The sequence below is a fragment of the Zymoseptoria tritici genome, chromosome 3, assembly GCF_000219625.1.
Source record: "Zymoseptoria tritici IPO323 chromosome 3, whole genome shotgun sequence".
In the NCBI taxonomy this organism is placed as follows: domain Eukaryota; kingdom Fungi; phylum Ascomycota; class Dothideomycetes; order Mycosphaerellales; family Mycosphaerellaceae; genus Zymoseptoria; species Zymoseptoria tritici.
The window spans coordinates 120,809-143,518 of NC_018216.1; the positions used below are offsets into that span (position 1 = coordinate 120,809).

At 47.2% G+C, this 22,710-nt stretch overlaps 2 protein-coding genes across 2 annotated transcripts; both read left to right on the forward strand.

Moving 5' to 3' along the window:
• Window positions 1-17,983: 17,983 nt before the first annotated feature.
• On the forward strand, window positions 17,984-19,472 carry MYCGRDRAFT_69232 (uncharacterized protein; the record flags this gene model as incomplete). Its single annotated transcript, XM_003853580.1, has 3 exons — window positions 17,984-18,243; window positions 18,334-18,675; window positions 18,752-19,472. The coding sequence occupies 3 exons, from the start codon at window positions 18,068-18,070 to the stop codon at window positions 19,470-19,472; spliced, it is 1,239 nt and encodes a 412-aa protein (XP_003853628.1).
• Window positions 19,473-20,251: 779 nt separating this feature from the next.
• MYCGRDRAFT_117763 (aspartyl protease) lies at window positions 20,252-22,207 on the forward strand (the record flags this gene model as incomplete). Its single annotated transcript, XM_003853581.1, has 4 exons — window positions 20,252-20,311; window positions 20,399-20,574; window positions 20,645-21,676; window positions 22,117-22,207. The coding sequence occupies 4 exons, from the start codon at window positions 20,252-20,254 to the stop codon at window positions 22,205-22,207; spliced, it is 1,359 nt and encodes a 452-aa protein (XP_003853629.1).
• Between the last annotated feature and the right edge of the window lie 503 nt (window positions 22,208-22,710).

The following is a 22,710-nucleotide window of genomic DNA, read 5'->3' on the forward strand; positions in this document are numbered from 1 at the left end:
CCTCTAAGTATATATACTTTTATTGCTTTAAACCCGGTTATAGTGTTTATAAATGTAAGTACATAAACTACCTCCTAAGTGCGGGCTAGACACACCGCGACAGTAAAAAGAAGTAGTATATCGGACGAGAAGGTAATGTTAACAGACGCAAGGTGCAGTTTAGGAACTAGCCGGATTAGCCTAAGCTCCGGATAATAGCTCCCGCTATCGAGAAAGCATAGGGAAGGGCTATTACTTAGCCTACCGACGCGAATCTCGAGGATGCTAAGAAGTACTAGCTAGCTTATAAACTACCTATAGCTACCTTTGCTCCTCGGACACGTATACCGAGTATACCTCTTAACCCGGCACTTATTCCTAGCCCTGTTCTACCGACCTTAACATCTGCACCCTCGTTACTAGCTTAACCTAGTTACCTAGGCTAAGGCTTAGGTCCCCCTATAGGACCCGCACTAGCGACGAACATAAATAGAAACTAGTACAACATCGTCGCTAGAAGTACAGTTCCTAATAATCTAGTGTACATTAATAAGCGAGACCCTCGTGCCCCCTATGTAAATTAGATCCGTACTAACTCTCTGTCTACGAACGCTGCGACTAGGCTAACGAGCACGACTAAGGGAAAGGAGCTAGCTGCTAAGCCGAGCAATAATACTAGCCGTATTATAAAGCTAAAGAAGATAGTGTCTATCGAGATCGATACCCGCTAGATCCCTAATACAGAAGAGTATATAAAGGTAGTCGAAGAAGGCTCGCAGTCGACATAGGGCACTCTTACTAGTAATAGTACATTTAACACCGGTAACCAGCCGCAGTCCGTAAACGACAGCCAGACCTAGGACCCTACTAGAAGTATAGATCTAGATCCTACCCCTCCTTCTTAGGGCTTCGTTAACCCCCCGCTACTAAAGAAAAAGAAGAACTAGAAGCCTGCTGCGACTAGAAAGGGTGCGTAGAGAAGGGATATTTACCTTCGAGAGCGGCTTAATATAGAAAAAGTGCTACTCGATAGGATACTAGCGCAGCCGTCTAATATCCCTATTAGGGAGCTTCTCGCTGCCTCGCCTACCGTAGCTAGGGGACTTCTTAAGCGCTATGCTCGGAACTAAGAAGACTTCGCAATAGCTGCTAAGGAAGCCGGGCTGTCGATTATCGTTAAGGAGGACAACATTGCTGCTACTACAGTATACTAGTACGATATAGACGAGCCGCTTCGTTCTTATAGGGTACGAGTCGAGTTTAAACTTAGCAGTGCTACCGCTAAGCATATCCTGCCCTCTAGATTTTATATACGCAATAGGTTCGTAGAAGAGATAAAAGACAATAACCCTGCTTTCCTCGGTCCTATAGTTAAGGAGCTATATATTACGATGCCCCCGAGACTAATGTAGGACCTATACGAAGACCCTAAGGACGCGAGGCTGTCCTTTAACGACTGAGACTATATTATTGTACCCTTGCCCGTTGTAAAATGCATTGTCGGTCTAAAACGATATAGGGAACGTCGTGCTATAATTAACGAGGGATCTAAAGGGAACATTATAAGCTAGTCTGCGGTAAAGAGAGTAGGTGTTAGCATACGCACCTGCCGGCTAATACAGATAAATACGGTTAGTAGCTATGCGGATTTCCTAGGTATTGCAGAGCGGGTACTAATCGAAGTTATAGGAGTTCTTACCTACTTGTCGTTTCTTGTTATATAGACTATACCTTTCCTTCTCGGCCGACCATAGACTAGACAGGTGCGGCTTAGATCTGTAAACTACAACGACGGGTCCCTCGAGTGTATAATCGCGACACCGGATAGAACAACGATTACCTTTACTAGAGTTAAGGGATACGGAGACAGGTACGGTCCGACCGAGGCATTTTATACGACTAAGCCCGAGGAGTTAGGAAACGAGTAGGCTACCGACACCCTAGTAACGCGGTAGCATTATTTAACTATCCGGAGGATTACTTACAGTTGTCCGGAACGAGACTACTAGTCGAAGTCGACCCGAAACCTTTCCCAGACCCCGGGTCTAGCAAACATTTCCTTAGCACCTAGGATAAAGTAAGGGCTTAGGAGGAGTTCCGGACTATTACCTCGACAAGATACACCCTTAATCCCTCGGATATAGTCTAGGAAACTACCTTACAAGCTCGAGTAGCGTCGCTGCTTATCGAGTAGGCGGATATTCTCTAGTTAGATTACCTCTAGCGTAAAACAGAATAGGAGGCAGGATCCGCTCCGAATGCATACACTATGTACAAACGTAAGGCGGACAAGATTAGACCCGTTAATAGTAGTATTTACGATACTAGTAGCAAGCCCCCTAGTAGTACTTTTAACTAGCGGCAGAGATGTCTTAAAAATAAGGCTAAACTTATACCGAGTACGCACCCCTAGGACAATAAGTATCTTATCCCTAAGTTTTCCGACATCGAGAAGGGTTCGAGACTTACCCCTAAACGCATAAACAGCTTTAAGACTACGATCGAACTAAAGCCGAAAGAACTCGAGCTTTTTTATGCCTATCTCTTCCGACGAGAGAAGTCTCTTGCTTAGGATTTCTTACATGTCGGTCGCCTTAACGAGGATGTTTCCCTACTAGTAGAGATCCGCACGATTCCGCACAAGGCCTAGTAGTGCAAGAACTTCCCTATCCCCGCAGCCCTCGAGAAGGTAGTAATATAGATAGTTAGTAAGCAAGCCCGTAATAGAGTAATCGAGCTATCCTATAGTGTATACCGGAACCCCTAGTTTATCGTACAAAAGAAGCTAGACAACCTAAAGCTACTAAAAGCTAAGGACCCTATGCCGGAAGGGGAGCGTATCTAGGAAAAGAAGGAGAAGAAGAAGTACCGACTTATTAACTTAGCTACAGAAGTAAACCGTATTACGCTAAGGGATGCTAACATGCTACCGGACGTAGACTCCTTTTCCGCAGACTTCGTAGGGTGCACTACTACCTCGCTTATAGACCTCTTCTCTAGATACGACCAAATACCCCTAGCCGAGCACTGTCGGGACCTTACCTCCTTTTATATACCGCTCGGGCTGTTTAGGCATATAGGCATTCTTATAGGCGGAACGAATTTGGTCGCTTAGTTCTAAAGGATTATAACTACTATCCTTTAGGAGTATATAAATTACCGAGCTCGCCCCTTTCTAGACGATATTAGAGTTAAAGGTCTACGTACTACGTACGATAACGAGGAAACCGAGCCCGGCATCCGACGTTAGGTTGCTAAACATATTACGAACCTTAACATAGTCCTTGCCGACATTAAGAGAGCCGGACTTACTATATTAGCTCTTAAGTCGCGATAGTTCTCGACAGGGGTACTAATTGTCGGGTACGTTTGTAATGTGTATAGCCGTTACCCTAATAAAGTACGAGTCGTTAAGATTACCGAGTAGCCTGCTCTAGACAACCCTAAGGAGGTTCGAGTATTCCTAGGCGTAGTCGTATACTTCCGCATCTAGATTAAGAAGTATGCACAGGTATTAGCTCCGCTATATAATCTACTAAAGCCTAATATGTGCTAGTGTTAGACCGCCGAGCATAACGCATTAATAGAGAAATTAAAGAAGGCTCTCGTTACTACACCGGCTCTTAAGACTATAGACTACGTTTCGGGAGGACAGATTATCCTTACTGTTAATGCATCCGGGGATAGGTTCGGAGTAGTCCTTATGCAACGAGATGTCGACAACTATAAGACAAGACACCTATCTCGGTATAAAAGCGGCATCTAGAAGCCGAACGAGCGAAAGTTCGACGCTAGGAAACTTAAGTGTCTTAGTGTTTTAAAGGTATTAAAGAAACTAAAGCACTATCTCTACGGTGTTTACTTCCTACTTAAGCTAGATGCGAATACTCTAGTCTATTAGTTAAACCGACTACCGACCGACTTACCTAACGTAGTAATAATAAGGTAGCTTTTATAGATACGACTATTTAATTTCGATGTAAAGCATATTCCCGGCCGACTATATACTACTACAGATGCGCTATCTCGATAACCGCGTACTTAGTCCGATAACATCGACGAGGAGCATAAGCAGGACTATAAAGAAATAATTAACAGCACGCTATATATAGTATACGCGAATCGTGTCGAGGCCGAAGAGATTACCCCTACTCTAGAAGAGGAACTTGTTCGGAACAGCATTAACGGCTTCCTCTTAGACTTCTACCGCAATGTAACATACTACCTCCTAACTCTTCGACGACCGGTAGGAGTAAACAGGAACAGCTAGCATGCCTTTAAGAAACGGGCATCTCGCTACTTAGTTAGGGAGCGCTGCCTATAGTATTAGAAAAGAATTAATAAGCCGCTATATAGAGTTATTAATAAGGAGTCTAAGCAGAAGTCGATTATCCGTACCCTCTATAGGGACCCTACCTCCGGCTATAGAGGGCGTAAAGGGACCTATATAAAGATCGCTTGTCGGTATTACTAGTAGGGACTATATAAGTAGGTCCGAGATTTCGTCGGAAAGTGCCCTAAGTATCTTCTTCGATCGTCCGGACTAGCGAGTATGTCGGAACTACACCTAAGATACAACAGCTATATTAGCGAGTTATAGTATGTAGACGTCGTTTATATCGATAGCTCTGGAAGCATTATTATAGCTAGGGAGTCTCTCTCTAGATAGCCGGAAGGAAGGATCGTAAATAAGGGGTAGAATTAAGGTGTAAGCTTAAAGTAGGTCGCGAAGTTTCTTTTTAAGGACGTCTTCTTACGCACTAGAGCCTATAACCGGATCTTCTTTAATAGAGGGCCTAAGAACTACGGCGATGTGCCTAAACTGCTAGCTTAAATAGATACAAACCTTAGTCGTATATCCGCCTACTACCCTAAAGCGAACGGTCTAGTCGAGCGTAGACATCCTAACATCCTAGACGTCCTCTTAAAGTGTACGTAGAGCAAGCTAAAGGGCTAGAGATCCTTTTTCTACGCAGCACTATAGGCAGACCGTACTACTGTTCGTAGGTCTACGGGATATACACCGGCAAGTCTTTTCTATACATTTAATATCGTCCTACCTATTAAGCTGCGGTACAACACTTAGAAAACGATTAACTAGAAGACGGTTCGTACGACCGAAGACTTGCTAGCCGCTCGAGTAAGGCAGATCTTCTGCTCTAAGAAGGATATTAGAGAAGTTACCGCCCTATAGCGTAGGCTACGAGATGCCTAGAAGGAGTACTAGGATATAAACTATAATGTCGACAATAAGCTACTTAAGAAGGGGCAGCTCGTGCTGTTAAAAAGAGGCGAGCGAAAGTCTACCTACGAGAAGCTGTCCTTTCGATAGAAGGGGCCCTACCGAGTAACAAGTATAAGCCTAGACACCGGTACCTACAAGATTGTAGAGTTAGACGAGGCAGAACTCTAAGGCACATAGTCTAGGGATATACTTCGGGTAATCCCTACAGACTACCTCGAGCATGTTAATAAGCTCGAAAAGCTAATACGTAGGGACCTAAACCCTAAGTAGCTTACGAGTGTTAAAAGTAAGGATAAAGAGCCGGCATTACCTTAGGGCGACGACCCTACCGCTAAACAGTATAGAGAACCGGCTCCCGGACCTCCGAACATCGTATAGGGGGTAAGGGAATCCTCGCTATCCCTAGAAGAACGATTACAGTACCTAAGAATCTAAGTGCGGCTATAATTCGTATTAAAATGTTTCCTAGACTAATAGTCTAGCAAACATAGCGACGTATGCTCTCGGCTTACTATAGTTGTTTTCTAGACTAGTAGTCTAGCAAAGGCTCCGCTCGCTCTCTCGGGCAAACATTATTATTACCTAAAGAGACACACATATTTCTTTATGTTAAAGGGAGCTCTTTTCGCCTACAACAAGACTCCCCCGGCACGACCTTATCTCCGTCCTCGCCGCTAGTGCTGCCGGATAGGCCTAGTTGTTTGCTAGACTATTTAGAAAAAGGGGTCTAGTAAACATTTGCGAAGGATAGGACATTGCCTAGGTGTCTCTGCTAGCTACGACTAATCTACTATTGTTCAGAGCGTACTAAACACACGTTCTCTACCCTAAAGGGGAGGGAGTTACAATTTACGAAGCTTAGTCGCCCTTTCGGACATTTAGGGGCTAGGCTGCCTTTTCCTAGACAATTATGCACATGCTGCTACAATTACGAGACTGCTAATGCGAGCAACAATCACCGACGCAATAATCACCGACATAACAATTACCGACGCAACAATTACCGACACAATAATTACCGACATAACAATTATAGGCCTTTCCTAACAATTACGAGCTCTTCTAACAATTACGAGCACAAGCACGCACACAATTCACGAACACACAATTTACGAACAAGCAAGGGACCCGCTTTCTACCTGCTCGCCTTACTTAATAGCCTTAATCTTCTCTACACCTCCGACTTCCCTATAACATCTACTACATCTTCTTTCTTTCCTATCTCCTTATACCTCCCCTAACGACTCCTTTTCCTCCTAGAAGAACCTTATCTGCGTCCTCGCAGACCTTCGACCTAATTAAACACCCTCTACGAGCCCCCCCCTCGACATACTTACTAACCGAGCGCATTAGCGCAAAACAACACCGAGCGCGCCGAGCGCATATAACATATATACTAACCGAGCGCATTAGCGCAAAAATAGCTTCGAAACGATACGAGCGCACCGAGCGTATATAATACACCTTAATAACGAGCGCAACTGCGTATACTACTACTAACATAGACAATATCCTAGCTCGCCTCCGGAGCGCACCCTTAACAAACAATAAAGAAATGCGTGTAGCCTTCTCGACTACGTAGAACACTAGAGAGCTAGGAAAACTCGAGAGTCTCCTTAAGAGTATGCTAGACGCGGACCGCGAGCGAGTAGTGTTAGACATCGTTAATACCTTAGAATTTAGATTGGAAAAAGCAGCAGAGTTTGCAGCAGGCATGTAGGATTTCGTATAGATAAACCGGGTCCCTATTACCTTAGGAACCGAGAAGATTACTAGACAGGACAGTATTGTAGCTACTTATCCGAGGCTAGTAGCGGCAGCTACGGATAGTAGGAGGACCCGCAACTACAAGAAGGGCATTTACGACGCCCTTATAAAAGAATAGGGACAGGACGTAATAGATGCAAACCCGGAACTAAGGCAATACGTGTACAAATCCGAGAATATAGCAAAAGAGATTCGAAAGCTACCTTCGAAGTACAAGACATAGTCCGATAAGGGTACGATAGTAGCTATACTTGTTTTACGAGAATACATTCGTTAGTACAGTTAGGGCGTAGGACAGGGTTATTCGGATCCGAGAGGGACTAAGTACACTACTAAGGACTTCTTTACAGTCGCTAAACTAGGAGGAATCGATCGCCCTACGCAGGAGTAGATTAACATTGTACGTAATACGTACAACCGGTATATAGATAGTCGTAGGTAGATAGTACCCTACAAGCCTAAGGGAAAGGAGAAGGAGATTGCGTCTAGATCTAACACTTAGAAGTAGATCGAAGCACCTCCCGCTATAAGCACGCGGTCCAAAACTAAGGAAAAGCTAACTAATCTCGGCAGTCTTCCTATGCGCGGTACCCCTTCCGAGAGTAGCTCCGGCCGCCCCTAAACACCCTACTCCGGCAGATCTATTTCTAGCCCTAGTCTCGGAAGGAGTATCTACGTAAGTCCTATTGTTCGCACTACGGGAAGGGCTCGCTTAGTAAGTTAGGTAGTAACTAAAACACAGATCGCTCTCGGTATGCCTATTACGGAACCTACGAACACGACCTATAATTGCAAGGACGCCTTACCTTAAATTATCGCTACGATTAATAGCCTACGGAAGCTTCCGCTTTCGCAACGTCTTACTACCCCGAACTAGCTGTTTCGATGCCTGTAGCTGCTGTATCCGGACAGTACGAAGCTAAAGGATAAGTGCACGTTCCTATGCTACAATTATGCGAGGGACCTGCTTTAGTACTTCGGAATTAAGGTAAAGACTAGGAATGTAATAGCAAAGAACAATACGCTCTTTAAACTTACTACCCTTAAGTACGATACGTATAAGCTTAGCTAGCTAAAGACAGGTTCTAAGACGTATAAGATGTAGTTTAAGGATGCTCGTCCGTCTCGACTATCGGACTTCCTTAGGCCGTACTGCTTCGACAATAACGTCCTACGCAGAGAACTCGGCTAGCTTAACTTTAACAGCTTCTTTAATAAGGCTCGCTAAGCGATGTACTTAACGGCCGGTTAGGAGAACGAGTTTAAGAGAAATAGTACGCTTAACATTCCCCTCTTCGCGTAGATCGGACAGGATAAGGCCCTTTACAAGATTATTAATAAGGAAATAGATATGTACTTGTAGCATTAGCGCGAAATTAATAGCTAGCCTAACTACGGATGGCTTCGCACGATGTGCTACTCTTAGATCTAGCAGCTTATCCGCTAGGACATTTTATACTAGCTGCTATATGTTCTTCTGCGAGGTAACTATAAGCACCGGCTAGTGTCGTACCTATACTACGCTAAAAGTACTAAGAAGGGCGACAATACTACCTTTAAGCACATCGACCTTACAGTTAGCCGCATAGTCGAGGAGAATCGCGGTATTAACTAGATTTAAGGTACGGTCTCCTTAACAGACGAGGGCAAGAAGGACTGTACGGTGCTCGTTAAGAGGATGTACGAGAAGGAGATCTTTTAGGAATAGTACTAGTAGATAAAGGCTAACAACTGCGCAGACGGAGTAGTATAGAAGATCGATAATACAGTACTGCCGCAACACTTCCTAGATCGCTATAAGCTTAAGTAGGAACACGTTCCTTGTAAGGCATTTAATGTTCGCATTACGGTTCCGCATCTGCTACATAGTGTCGACACTAAGGCAGAGACCGAGCGTCGAACGATTCTTCCCTAGTTCGTAGCTGTGTATATAGATAGTTCTCTCGAATATGCCGAAGCTAGTAACTAGGAGATGCTACGCAAAGCTTACATAAACCTAACCGCCCCTAACAAGACACCCTCCGGGCTTATTAACAAGTACGGCAAGATTCCTTACGCCTTCCCTACGGCTGTGTCTTTAATACCTAACAACTACATCGCTACTACGCTTATTACTTACGAGAAGTAGGAGAGCCCTAGAGTCGTCGTCGAATTAGAGAAGCTTATACGCCTTAATGTTGTCGATCTAAGGGCGTAGATTAAGAAGCAGCGAGATGCGACTGTAGCTCGAGTAAAGGCAAACTATAAGGACATTAAGTACGCGGAGAGGAATACGTTCGGTAACCGATCGTACTACAACGCTAAGGACAAGCATCCGACCGACTTCTAGAAGTACTAGCCTTTACTAGCTAAAGTCGCGCCTAACGATATAGACGATAGGGAACGTAAGCTGCTTAGGTAGGGAGAAGTAGACATCGTAGTACCCTAGGAAGTCCCCGACTTACTTATCGGCAAGGATAGTAAGCGCGTACCTAGACGCGACATGTAGTAGGAGGATAGTACTTAGCGATAGGTTTATAGCCTTTGCTAGACCCAAAATCCGCATCGGGTCTAGGAAACATTTAGTGCGAACAGGACATAAGGAGCGGCTGTTTTCTACACTAGCGCTTGTTTTAAGGTTCTTTTTTCTTTTTATTACTTCTTTTGTTTTGTTTCTTTTGTTTTAGCTGTAATGCATGCGATAGACATGCGTAGTAGGTACAAAACCCGAGGATAGGGACAGTCTACGTTAGCAATAAGTTAAAAAGGACGACGATAGTGCTAGATCTGGAGGGTTTTTACGCTTTGAGCGTGCACAATAGTATAGTTTAGGTTCTTGCAGTGTCTAGGTTAGACACTACAGGAGGGGGACAGATGTAGTAGGGAATATCGCACTGTTACGTGTAGTCTATATCTAGCTTTAGCTTCGTATGTAGGTCGGAGGATTATTAAGACACCTACGGAGGAACAGGACATCGACCACTAGCACCTCCGGAAGGACCTTCGACACGCACACGAGGCCTAACAGTACAGAGCACTTAATACTACCTCTTTTGCCCCCCTACCTTTTACTCTAATTGTATAGTTTACCGCCCTTTTTGCCCCCTATGCTACTCTATACGTCCGCACTGCTACTATCCGCGGGAGATCGGAACCTTTGGAAGTTCCCCCCTTATAGTATATATTTTTTAGGAATCTGCATATGCTTAGATTTATACGTTCTTAAGACGCCTTATACAACCTACTAGTCGACACGTCTAGGCCGATAACGAAGCGGCTAACAGACATAGTAGCCTAACGGCTAGCTATTTAGGGTACGCACAGAAGCAGTTCGGCTAACCCTATGTCGCAAGCAGGGTTGTGCTCTATATGTTACTATATGCGCTATTGCGTTATATAGGTCCTCTATTCTGTAATGCTCCTCTTAAACTTGTAGGTTTTACCCGGTTAGGAAGTCGTAGACTTCTAAGTACTTCGTTACATAGTCGATATAGTTTACTACAAGTTTAAGAGGGGGAAGACTTAAATCTTTTGCGAGATTCTTATCTTTTGTCGAAGGAAGAGGGTCGAGTCTAGTACACCGCGAGCGCGGTGTTGTAGTTTTATATCGTACGATAGATAAATAGGTATCTAGTAGTTGTATCTAGTATCTAGTAGCCGTATCTAGTATCCGGTAAAGGTAAGGGCCCGTAATAAAGAACCGGACTAAGGAGTCTAACGTCGCGTAGTTTAAGGTTATATAGGACCGTCTACCGTATTCGCGTCGCTGTAGAGTGTTTCGAAACGCTCGAGGGCTACTATATCCTTAAACTCGCGTAAAGGCTCCTAAGTAGGTCGGTCGTAACCTACCTACTTAATAAGAGCCTCTTAGTAATAGCCGCGGCCGACGCGCCTCGTACGACAGCGAAGAAGCGCCTCTATACCGTATTCTTCGTCTCCCGCATCGTTAAGAATCGCGGCGGGCTACGAATCCGTAACGATCTAGGACGGAAGCGCATCGTTATACACTAAGCGTAAGAGCGACGTATAAAACCTCGGATAAATACCGCGAGGAACATCGAGCTCGACGAAGTAGGGCATACTCTCGAAAGTACGAACAACTATATACTTCGCGTAAATTTAGTCGAGCTTCTTCATAGGCCGGTCTGTCTTAATATTCTAAAGTAAGAGCCAGACCTTGTCCCCGACCTTGTACTTAGTAGCGACGTTCCGGGACCGGTTCGTATAGTACTCCTACTACTACTAGGCTACGGCTATTGCTAAGGCGGCGAACTCGCGAGCCTATTATAGCTTAGTAATAATATACGTACCTTCCTCGCGAGGGTTCCGAGGCGACTCGACAGTGTCGGAAATAGTCTCGATCGTACATAGGTAGTACCCGTATATAAGGAAGAAGGGAGAGCCCTACGTCGTAGAGGGTACGCGCGAATCTAAGGCGATCTGTACGAGCGAGAGCCACTTGCCCCAATCGCCCTAATTATAGCTAACGAATGCCTGCAAGTAGGTCTTAACTTCCTAGTTCCGTCGTTCGGTAGAACCGTCGGTCTCTAGGTAGTACGTAGTAGATAGTCGCCGAACGACACCTAACCGCTCGCATACTTCTTTCTAGAGGGCGTTAACGAATTAAACACCTCGATCCGACGTAATGCCGGTAGGTAGCTAGTATATGCCGACGTAGCGTTCGATAAGGAGCTCTACAACGCCCTTAGCGTCGAATTGGCCGGGAGGGACTCGTAAGAGCATAGTGCCTTTCCCGAGGCGATCCGTAATAATAAGGAGGGTAGTAGCGCCGTCCTCCTCGTTAGGCGCTAGGTCTGTAACAAAGTCTATCGATATCTCTATCTAAATGCGCTCCGGGATCGGTAAGGGACGTAATAGCCCGCGTCGCTTCTCTCTCTAGATAGTAGTCTATCCGTACGTAGTATAGTTTCGTACGAACTTACGTACTTCGGCGTTTATTCCCGGCTAGAAGAACTGTCGAGATAGAAAGTCGATAGTAGCATCGCGTTCGGTATGTCTACCGAGGACCGAGTTATACGTCGTTTAGATAACCCTTGTCGTTAGCAGTTCGAAGAGAGGTAGCCAGATCCGTTCTCGAAAGCGAAGTAGGCCGTCCCGTATATTGCATTCCCCAATAGAGAGCTTAAAGTTAAGATCTATAGGGAACGCCTATTAACCTTATTCGACGGCCTTGAGTGCGCGTAAGTAACTATTTCCGCACAGCAGCGAAAAAGCGTCTATCTAAAGCTACGATAACTCGGTATCGTCCGGGAAGGGAGAAGTAGGCGTAGATAGCTCGGTAGGGAAGGTCTTTAGGCTAGAGTCGAGTAAGATTCCCTCTCGACTACGTAGCCTATCGTCGGATTTGTCTCGCGGCATGTCCTACTCCTATCGAGATAACGTATCTAGGACGGTAGCTTATTTTCTAGGGCGATAAACTAACAACATACGGAAGGGCGCGAGGAACTCGCTCTATCGGATTTAGCGTTCGTTAAGAGACTTCTTAATAAAGAAAGGCTCGAGGTTCTTATAATCCGTAAGGACCTCGAATTCGTACTTTAGTCCGCGTAGTTCCGAATTCTATTCCTTTAAACACTTAACGATAGCTAAGAGTTCTTTGTCGTAGATGTCGTAGTTAATCTCGGCAATAGCGTGTCGCTACGAGAAGAACGCTACTAGTCGCTAAGTCTATAGTACCGTATTAAATTAATATAGTACACTACCCGTCGCCTAGCCCGAAGAGTCGGGCTCGACTCGCGTCTTCTTATCTAGGTCGTAGCTTGCTAGGACAGGTCCGTAGATAAAAGCGTCCTTAATATCCTCGAAGGCCTTATCCTGTTCGTCTCCCTAACGAAAGCCTATTGTCTTCTTCGTAAGATCGGTAAGAGGGCGAACGAGATCGCTATACTTACAGATAAACATCCTATAGTAATTAGCAAACCCGAGGAACGAGCAGACTCCGCGAACAGTTAGGGGTCTATCCTAGTCCTAGATAGCCTATACCTTCGCGGGGTCTATTCGTACGCCGATACCTACTTCGACGATATATCCTAGGTACTTCGTAGTACGAGTCTTGAACTCGTACTTTAATATATCTAGGACAAGCTCGCTATCCTCGATACGTTATAAAACCTACGTTACCTTCTCCTAGTAGTCGGCAAGGGTACCGGAAGAGAAGATAAGGATATTGTCGATATAGGCTATACAAAAGTTGTCGAGTAAGTTGCGTAGGATCTAGTTTAGATACCGTTAGAAGGTAGCCGGCGCACTAGTAAGACTAAAGGGGCAAACGTTCTACTCGAACAAGCCGTAGCGGGTACGGAAAGCAGTCTTCTATTCCTCGCCTTTAGCAATACGGATCCGATAAAATGCGGTAGAAACGTCGAGCTTTATAAGCTACTTAGCTTTACTAAGAGACGTAAGCGTCTCTTAGATAAGCGGGAGGGGAAAACGGTCCTTTAGAGTAATAGCGTTTAGGCTACGGTAGTCGATATAGAAACGAAGGCTGCCGCCGGGTTTCTTAGCGAAAAGAACTAGCGCAGCGGTAGGGGACTTGCTATACCGAATATAGCCCTTCTCGAGGAGCGAGTATAGTTCCTTCCGGAGGACTAAGAGCTCGTCCCGGGTTATATTGTAGAGAGGGCCCTAGGGAGGTTCGCTAGGTTTCCCGTTGCTATCGGTAGTAAGTAGGATCTTATAGTTAAATCCGGGTCGATACGGCGGTAACTACTCTCCTTCCCGGATAAAGGCACGTATCCGGGGGCGGTAGTGTTCGGGAAGCTTCTCGACAATGTCCTTACGAGTAAGGGCTTTCTTTATATATAACGCCTTCTTAATATCTTCGAGAGAGGCGGCAAAGATAGTAATATCTCGTTTCCGAGATAACCGAGCGAGGTATCTAAAGGTAGCTCTACTAATAGCCTTAGCCTTCGTAGAACCTATCGGCCGTATCTCGTAAGGTATCGAAAAACTGTCGAGAAGGAACTCGAGACGGTTCGTCGACTCGATAACTTATACACTCTCGTAAAAGAGATAGGGCCTTCCGAGAATAAGATCCTCTTATAAGTCGGGTATAGCGTAAGCAAACGCCGTAGACTTATACCCGCCGACATTAAGAGAGAACTTAGTAACAAAAGAGATTCCCTTCTTCTACGAGGGGGAACCTTGCGCGCCGATAACCTTTCGTCTTAGAACAGGAATCTATAGGAGCCGGAGTCTCTTAGCTAACTGTTTGTTTATTAGATAATACGATTAGCTGCCGTTATCGATAAGAGAGAATCGAAGTGCGTCGTCGTTAATAATAGCGGAAGTATAGAAAAGAGATCGTTCTATTTTTGTATCTCGAAAGATATTCTACTCTACTTCTACTTATATCTAACTCTGCCTCTATAGACGACTTGTCGTAGAGGCTACTTGTTTTCCGATACCGAGTCGTTATCTTCTTCTAGAAAGACTTCCCGTATCTCGCGCTTAGCCTTACTAACCGTAGCTTATATAGCGTTCGGGTTTCGGGCGGTAAGATAGGTACAGTCGGCGATAAGGTGCCCTTTTATCCCGCAACGGAGACAAAGGCCTTATTCCATTCGAGCCTGTATTATCTCTCTCGTAACCTACTTTACTCTCTTCTTATTACTTAACTCGACTCGGTTAGATCGAGTCGGTTCCTAATCTATTTCGTCTTTCGATTCTCGCGGCAGGGTCGCCTATAACCCTATCGATAGCAGGGTCGCCCGTAACCCTGTCGATAGTAGGGTCGCCTAGGGAGCGGAGGTTCTAGATATGTTCGACCGAAAACGAAGGTTTGTAAGCGATCCGCCGATAGTAAGAAGGTTTCTCGTAAAGGTTAAGTACTTGTCCGGCGGGTTTAAGGCAAATAGGAGTAATACCTTATGTATCTCTTTATTAAGAGAGTTCTCGAGAAGGGTAATCCGAATACCTTCGAGCTTCGGGTCCGATTCCGTATCCGGCGAGAGGGTCTCGGCTATTCCTGCATTAGCGAGAACTACCTCGAATCGAGGTAGGTAGGTCGCGATAGGTTCGTTGTCGCGCTATTATATCCTCGAGAGGGTTTGTAGCGCTCGTCGTTGCTAGTTTATATTGCCGTAGATACCGTTTAGGTACTCGAAGAAATCGTTCGCGTTACCTTACCTAAGTCGGAGAGCGTTCTTGATAGTTGTTCTTACTATTCTCGCCGCACTCTCTTCGAGCCTACTTATTAAGTAGAGGAATTAGTCGAAGTCCCTACCGATAGCTACTTTATTAACAGCGAGCTTTAATAAGGCAGCGAAGTGCTAGTCTTCCTATTCTAATCTTTTGCTACTAAAGGTCCGTAGCGTCGGGAGACGCTCTTTCAGGCGTTTCGGTGCATAGTTGTCGTTCGTATTTATTATGTTCGTCGTATTTGTGTCCGTTATTATTGTTTCGATTATTTCTAGGGCGAGTCTAGAGCTACTCGCTTCCGGCGTTCATTATACCGGTCGTTTTCCGGCTCGTTTAAGACGTGTCTCGAGTTCGCGTCGTGCTACCTCGAGTTCGCGTCGTGCTATCTCGAGTTCGCGTTATACAAGCTCGTTAGCTCGATATCGTTCGTTATATATAGCTTTAGTCTCTACAATAGCGGCGCGATATTCGTTTCGAATCCGCTCTATCTCTATAGCGAGCTACGCCTAAAGTTCAGGCGGTATTTCCGTCGAGGGATCTATTCGATAGCGAGCTTTAGAAAATATATAGGTCTAAACCGAAGTTGCGCACAAAGGTCTAGATCCGAATGTATAAAATTCTAAAGCTACCGAAAAGAAGATCTATCTAGAACAACGGAATGTCGAGTATAAGCTATATGTGCGCGTAGCGTCGCTTAGCGCATACGTAGCCTTCTAGTCGGCCGAAAGGAAGCTTGTTCCTAATTCGGCCTAGTGGATTTCTAAACCGGCGTTCGTCCGTTGGGCGTTAGCCTAGGCATCGGCACAGCCGATGCAGCCTTAGGTACTAGCCTCTAACAACTAGTATGTTTAGAGCGACGACTAACATACTATATAGCTATAAACTAATACTATACGTTAAGCCTATTAATAGTAAGGTGCCTCCGCTCGAAGCGGACGAGTTTAGTAACTACTAGTTAATCCCTAGTAGTAAAGCTTAAGCAACACCGGCTCTAGTACTATACGACTTCGAGGTGTTACTTATACGCCGTAACCGTAACCTTTAAGCGGCTCGCTCTTACTAGCGTAGCATAGGAGCCGATAGTAATAGACGACTACTAACGCGGTTAGAGCGTATAGATCTAAACTACAACTTAGCAACGCCGGCTACACCTAAATAAGAGTAATAAGCTAAGAACGAACGACTAGCTATGTCGGCGACGATAGCTCGAAGGAACGTAGAGCCTAGCTAGCCGGTCTATCTACTACTAATAGGGGCACCGCCGACGTTAACGTCTATTAAACGATAGCGTATAATAGCATATAAGTATACGACCGGTTATAGTAGTCGCTATACTTACTGTAGACAAGTAGTCTACTACACTTTACGTTACTATAGAGGCATAACATATACGTTTAAAGGAGCCGGCATAATACTAGCACTAACACTAGCTCCGCCGGATCTAATAGACCGAGTCCTACTACTTATAGAAACCCTATAATAGCGCAATAAGTAACTCTAAGCTACAATAAACGCTATATAAGTATAGACGATGTAGTAGATATAATATATATAATAATAGTTTACTTAATAGCTGCTCTAGTAGCCTTACTACTACCCCTCGAGCTAGTAGCAACACTATAGCTATTATCTATAACCCCCCCCTCCGAGCAATTAATAAGGGCTCTAATACTATAGCTAATTTCCGTAGTAGTAGTAGAGCTAAGGGTAGCAATTCGAGGGCGACGTACGTACTAACCTATACCCTCGCCGCTACTAGGGCATGTTCTAACCCTCCTTCCGCCCTACTAGTTAGTTATTAAAACTAAAGGAGTTTCTCGCGCTCTTATTAGCTTACCGAGAATTACTAAATATATGTAAGGGTCTAAACCGAAGTTGCGCACAAAGGTCTAGATCCGAATGTATAAAATTCTAAAGCTACCAAAAAGAAGATCTATCTAGAACAACGGAACGTCGAGTATAAGCTATGTGTGCGCGTAGCGTCGCTTGGCGCATACGTGGCCTTCTAGTCGGCCGAAAGGAAGCTTGTTCCAGATTCGGCCTAGTGGATTTCTGAACCGGCGTTCGTCCGTTAGGCGTTGGCCGTTGGGCGTTGGCCTAGGCATTAGCACAGCCGATGTAGCCTTAGGCACTAGCCTCTAACAATATACCGGCAATCGATAGATCTTACTATAAGAGTAGTCGTTTACGTAAGTAAGAGATCTACGCCGGCGTTCTAAGGACTTTTAAGCTAGAGTTTTTATTCTACTACCTCTACTACTACAACTATACTACTTATAGACATATTAATTATACGAGCTTGCTCGTACGATATAATACTGCACTCTGCACACTATTTAATTGCGCTTACCCTATATAGTTGTGTTAATATTGCGACGGAGGGCAAAGTAAGGATCCAGTTAAAATTCCTAATGCCTGAGGCACCTCCCGCCAAATACGAGAAATGCTCCCGCCAAATATGAGGTCCCTGTATCACGCCCGCGTCTCCTCTTTTACCCAAGGTACGCAATGGCAATGTCATCATTCAACCGTCTCCTCACGTGCAACATGTCCACGCAATCCGCATTTCGAGATGAGGCTCCCTCGTCAGCCGGTTGTCGTCGCTACCTCCCGGCTTAATCCCCGACAGCAAATAACGACATCCGATGACACCCCTGTAGTTCTACTCCGACCCATGTGCCACCAACACAAGCGCACCATTCTACTGGCTCACATCTCACCACCTGCATCCTTGCCAAGCGGCTGAAAATGGATCCCATGGGTTACACCGGGCTGACCTCCTCGTCGCTGCCGACAATTTCACATTCCACGTCGCCTCACCATCCTTCCTTCGACGAGATCATCACCACGGGCAACCACCACCACCGCACATCATCATCCCGGAGCAGTATTCATCACACGGACGCATCATCTCTCCTGGAGCGCGGACCGGATGCGATGACCTTGCGTGAACATGCGTCGGATTCGATGCTGTCCAAACTCAACTTCAGCTGGTCCAATCCTCGGTCGCAAAGATTGGGCATCTTTGCTGCGTGTGCGGTCGCGGTGCTGGTCTTCTTGACCTTGTTGAGTCATGCATCAGAGGGCGGTTGGGGCATGGAGAGCGATGTGTTGTGAGTACTCATATTCTTGCTGCACCTCAGCCAGGGGTGATGCAAGGTTTGGCGATGCGATCAATATCGATTCTAATGATCATCTCGCAGGAGCATTCCCAAGTCAAACATCACAGTCTCGGCAGCGGAGGAAGAAGAACAGCTGATCAACGCATACCTCAAACACATTGCGCGACCGTCACCGAATTTCCAGGTCAACACTTCACATTTCGCTCCTCATGGCTGGATCGGTTTTGACTTGCCCCAAGGGAAGACTCGCCACTGGACCAAACCACTCGGTAAAGATCTCTGCATCTTCGACTTTGACAACCGCGATTTCAACAAGACTGGTCAGATCTGGGCGGATGAGCTCATGACCTGGAACAAACCGAATAAAGTCCATGGACTCTCATTAGGTATCCTCAATCACTGGCTATATGCAAAGATTCACGGGTAAGTCTTGACGAAATGTGGCCTCAAGAATTTTCTGATTGAACATCTACTGACCTGCCGCCCTTTCACCTATCAGCTACAAGTACTACTACATCGACATCGAACCCTTCGCCGACGGTCGCCGCGCCTCCTGGAAGAAACCCATTCTCATCCCAGCTCTCCTCGACCACCACTCCACCTGCATCTTCATGGACTCGGACGCCATCTTCCCGCACCTCGACCTCCCCTTCGAATGGATCATGAACCACTTCGCCCTTGACCCCACCGTCGACGTCCTCGCCATGGCCATCGACCCAGACAAACCCTACAACAAAGACCGAACCGGAAAACTCTACCTCAACACGGGCTTCATCATCGCGCAAGACCAGCCGAAAACTCGGGAGATCATGGACGAGTGGAGAGTCTGCCCCGAAGAAGGAGGCCGGCACCCGGAATGCACGGCTTTTAAAAAACAAATGTTTAACGTCACGGATCAAGGTGGTTTCGGCACGTTTATCCGGTACGATTTCGAGGGCAGTGTGAGGCATTTGCCTTGCAAGGAGGCGAATGGGTTTCCGCAGAGCGAGACGGAGTGTCAGGGGGAGTTGATCAGTCATTTGTGGACGGGGAAGGATTCGTGGATCAAGGATAAGGTGGGTGGGCAGGTGACGGGGGATTTGTTGGAGGCGTTGCATGGGTTGTTTCGGAGGGATGCAGAGGCATTTCGGCTGCGTGAGAGTGTGGTGCTGGGGGACGTCTTGGAAGAGGAAGAAGAGGGAGGAGAGGGTGATGAGCGAAGGAGGTGGTGGGAGGATTGATTGGGAGAGAGAGATGTTTCCGTGTCTCCGCGAGTGTGGTCGAGGAAGACGGCCTCTGCTGGTTCAGAAGCAGGACCGAACGAGAGAGTCATGCCGATGGGAGAATTGGAGTGTAAGATGAATTCGTACAGCAATAAAGCGCAGCATAGCAAAGCATGAGATTTCTGAATGTCCTTTGGATGCGTCTTTTTACGCCTTGCGATTTTGCGGCAATATCATACACCTGAGATGTTCCCGAGGTTGAACCGGCTCGGGCAGGAGGAGGGATACCTTACCGTGACTTCTTCCTTTTACCTCTCACTCGAATCTTCATCCCCACGACCACAACAACCTTACCTGCTCCATCACATATTACGCATTTTCTCTCCTGCCTCCTGAAGAACTACACCTGGCACGGCTAAACAGGTAGCCATAATAACTCCTCGATTCGGCTGGAAGATGTCAGGTCATCAAGACATCGACGGGGTTCCTGGATCAGAGTTCGCATGGCCTGAACGTGCAATTTGGAAAACCGACAAGGTCTATGGTCACGCTCCTATTGTCTTAGTGCATCACCTCATCTGCAAGTCCTTCTATTGATGAGCGTTCTCCTTTCTCTTAAGCTATTATTCCAGACTCTTCTTCGGCGGTGTTTTTCCGTGTCGTTCGTTCCGCTCACCATTCATTACTTTACTTCTCACCGACCATGTACGCTCTTTTCGCTTCTTTGGCTGTTTATGCTGCTTTGTTCGGCAGCTCTGCGGAGGGGACTTTTCTCCCTCCGCGTATAGCCCGACACGATGCAGTCGAAAGGACGCCGACCTTGCAACGGCGAACTGCCAACCCGGCCGAGCCAGAAGGTACGTCTTCCATACCATACCCGACTGTGTTGAACACCACATTGTGACTGACGCTTCGCACGCGACACAGCTGAACCATGTGCGAAGCCCAACGTCTACACCGCCGACCTCGTCTGGACCAACCAGGGCGCCAGCCCAGGACTCACCGTCACCCTCGGCGGAACGAACCTGACGGTCTTTGTGGATCTGGGCAGCAGCGTCTTCTGGGTTCCCGGCGCAGACTGGAAATGCGTCGACGACATCAACACAAAGCTCAAACACGTGTACGTACGCCAGCACGCTTCCGAACTCTGACCGCCGACACATGTCTAACGTGATGCTCTTCCCCTCTAGCCCACAAGAAAACTGCGCTCCGGTCGAAGGCGGCACCACTAGCCCAGACTTCACCTTTTCCGGTGGTCAGATTCCCGGTGCGCGGTTCAATTCAACTTACAACGCCGGCAAAACCGGCGCACTTGGCATCATCGGCTACGAAGATATCACTATCGATGGAGGCCTCGCCATTACCAACGTCACGACGGGCGTCGCAACGGGATGGGACAATCCGCTCTCTGGCACCGCGTACGGCATGATGGGCATGGGCTTCCCTCCCGCCACCTCATACTGGCCAGAATCCGAACTCGAGGCCGTCGGCGGCCAAATCAAAGACCTGACACACATCACCCACTACAACCCCGTCGCCATCCAAGCGGCAGCCGAGGGCGTCATCGCGCCGATGTTCGGCTACTACTACGACGGACTCGGCGAGCCGGACGGCACCCACTGCGGACAGATGACATTCGGCGGAGAGCCCGACATTCCCCACGGAGAATTCACAGCGGACATTCCCATCGTGCCAGGTGTGCAACTCTCCGATCCCTCCCACCCCGTCTTCGACATCTGGAACATCCACGTCGACGGCTTCAAAATCATCCCTCCGACTCCGGGGGCGGAACCCATTGTCATCTCCTACCTCAACGAACCCAACCCCGACGCCCCCGCTGCTATCCCGGGCTCGGCCTACTGGAACCACACCCACACCCTCGACACAGGCGCCTACTTCTCCGCCATACCCGACGAGGTCTACTTCGAACTGATCAAGCACTTCGACCCTCCTCTCAGCAAAGAAGGGAGCACGGCGTGTGATGCCAAAATCCCGCAACTGGCGGTCACGGTCGGAGGGAAAGATGTGTGGTTCAACGAGTCCGGGATCCTGTACCCGGAGATTTTCGCTCCGGACGAAGCGCCGGCGTGTGATTTGGCGATTATTCAGACGGAAGGGTTGGGAGCGACGTTGGGAACTCCGTTTTTGATCAATGTTGTGGCGGTGCATGAGTTTGCGGAGGGAACTGTGCCGACGGTGAAGTTTGCGCAGAGGATTTGGGAGTGAGTGATGTGTCGCGAGATCTGTCTGTGTGTTTTCGTTTTCGTTTTCCGTACGAGGCACTTTTGTGGCTTTTATCAGGAAGCCGTTTGTGTCGAAGTCGAGCGCTGTAGTGGTGATCGTGGAGTGAAGAGGTGTCGTCTTCAATTGGAATCATAATCATTAGTGAAGTCACGCGAGCAAAGTTGGACAGAGTTCACCCGAGAGTGGTCTAGCATTGGGGTTGGTCGAACGATCCGCTGCACCGCGTGAGGTAGATTTGGCGTCATGCGCGGTTGGTCCTGCCGCTCTCCCTCCCTCCAGCTCATCAAGGACATGAGGGCGGTCTGGCGCGTCGTCTGCTGGTCTTGAATCGTGTCCTGGAGAGAGAGAGAGAGAGCTGTGTGTTGTCCGCTTGACCTTGAACACACCTCGTGCCGCATCTAAATAACTCGATACTCAGGCGCATTTTCATTTCCTCCGTCGGTATGACGAACATCGAAAACGTTCCCCAGGCTTTTCGCGTTCTTTTTCCCGAGCGGCCGAGAAAGTGAGTGAGGTATTTGTGGATTAGCGTGGTGATCGACCAAAGCACAGAAGCATGTAGGGCGATCACTCTCGGGAAAGCTTGTGTGGTGTCGTGCATGCGGGTCGTCATGATATTGTGCCTCCGTCATGCTTGGAGGAAGATATAAGAAGTTGGTCATGGTCGCTGCCTCCCCGTCGTGTTTGAGAAGATGCAGCCAAGTCACTACCTTAGCTACGAGCAGACTTCCAGGTTCATCATCGTGCAGATTCCGACGGAGTCAAGGCCGAACCCAACGACGCTCGTGACGCGCCACTTGCCAGAGCGCCACAGGAAACGGAACGGTAGCCTGACGCACCCGACGCGTTCGGCATTTCCAGGCAGACCGCCAATTCGACTTTCTGCAGGACAGAGACGACTTCGACTTCACTTCTTCCAGACCTTCAACAAGACTGGATTGCCTCCATCCAACACACGACAAGCTCCGCCGAGAAGACTGAAGACACTGCTTCGACCTTGCTTGATCCTGAC